The sequence below is a fragment of the Vigna radiata genome, chromosome 5 (genome assembly GCF_000741045.1).
Source record: "Vigna radiata var. radiata cultivar VC1973A chromosome 5, Vradiata_ver6, whole genome shotgun sequence".
NCBI classification, from domain to species: Eukaryota; Viridiplantae; Streptophyta; class Magnoliopsida; order Fabales; family Fabaceae; genus Vigna; species Vigna radiata.
Window position 1 is genome coordinate 25589351 of NC_028355.1, and position 1426 is coordinate 25590776.

Sequence of the window (1426 nt, forward strand, 5' to 3'; positions counted from 1 at the left end):
GAGAGAGAAGAGTGCTCACTTATTTCCGATTTCCGAACCAGAGATATCGGCCACTTTTCTGAGAGCTTCTTTCCATCTTTGAACTTCCTCCATCTTCACCTTATCTTCTCTGAATCTATTTTCGTGTTCTGCAAATGCTCTCTCATAACATCCTTTCTGATTGCGCACCGTCGTAGGCTCAACATCATAAAATATAGGCATAACAGGTCTTGCTGAAGTTTCACAGCAATTAAATATCTCTACTAGTTCACGTAAACACCAAGTGGAGGAAGCATAGTTCTTTGATAAGACAACAACGAAAACTTGAGAGCCCTGAATGGCTTGTAGAAGCTCGGGTGCTATGAAATCACCTTTTCTGATACATTCTTCATCTTTGAAGGCAACAATACCTTGTCGACGGAGAGCTCCAAAGAGAAAACTAGTGAAGTTGTTGCGCGTGTCTTCACCACGGAAGCTGACAAATACATCGTATGCATGAGATGAAGAAGGGGTGTGATGGATGATGGCGTCGGACGCGATTGAAGGTCCGATAGGGGCTGTTGGGTGAGACACGGTGATACCCTCGGACATGCCGGACATGATACGGTCCGGTTCTTCGACACACCGGAAGATACGGCGGAGAATGTTGAAGACACACCGGAGTATACGCCGGAGAATGTTGAAGACAGACGAATACATTTATTAAGGAAATCAGAAACTCTTTTCCTTGAATTAAAGATTTGAGTGGGAAAGTGAGAGATAGTTGTTATTAGGGAGAAAGGAATTATAAAGTTAACGCTTTTCATTTTTGTAGTCTCTTTCTGTGATTTTTTTTTGGTTGAAGCTTCTTACATAAATCTTTTCTAAGAATTGAGATTATTATAATCACCAAATCGTATTTACGACTTCTTATTTATTCCCTCTAATAAAAGCTAAAATTAAAGCCTTGTCTCATTATCGAGTATCTCCACGGACAATAATGAGTTAAATATTTTTTTAAACTATTATTATTATTATTATCATATGTGGATTGTAATGATTAAATGAGAAGTGTTGTTTGTATGGATTATTTACAAAAAATAGATGATAAAAAATTTGATGATAAAAATTAAAATTGAAAAGGTGTATTTGATTGATGTCTTTAGATTAAGTTATTGACGTTGGTTTGATCTCTAAAATATCTCAGGTTATTTTGAAATGTTATAATGATGTTAATATATTAAGTGTTTTAATCTTACTAAAACAAGTATGATCATAAAAAATATATTGTAGTAATTATGATGTTGATTAATTTAAGTTGTTAGCTGCTGTCAATAAGAAGACATTTAGGGTTGTTGAGTAATGAAATGATTTATTGGCATAGCAATATGTCAACTATAGTTATATAGGACAATTTAGGGTTGCCACTTTTGAATAAAAAAAGTAATCATGGTGCAGAATTCAAGGC

The 1426-nt window shown here is 35.1% G+C and overlaps 1 protein-coding gene across 1 annotated transcript; it reads right to left on the reverse strand.

The window, feature by feature from the left end:
* Positions 1-6: 6 nt before the first annotated feature.
* LOC111241690 (TMV resistance protein N-like) lies at positions 7-779 on the reverse strand. The gene has a single exon (XM_022781192.1). The coding sequence runs from the start codon at positions 676-678 to the stop codon at positions 16-18; it is 663 nt and encodes a 220-aa protein (XP_022636913.1). The 5' UTR covers positions 679-779; the 3' UTR covers positions 7-15.
* Positions 780-1426: the final 647 nt, after the last annotated feature.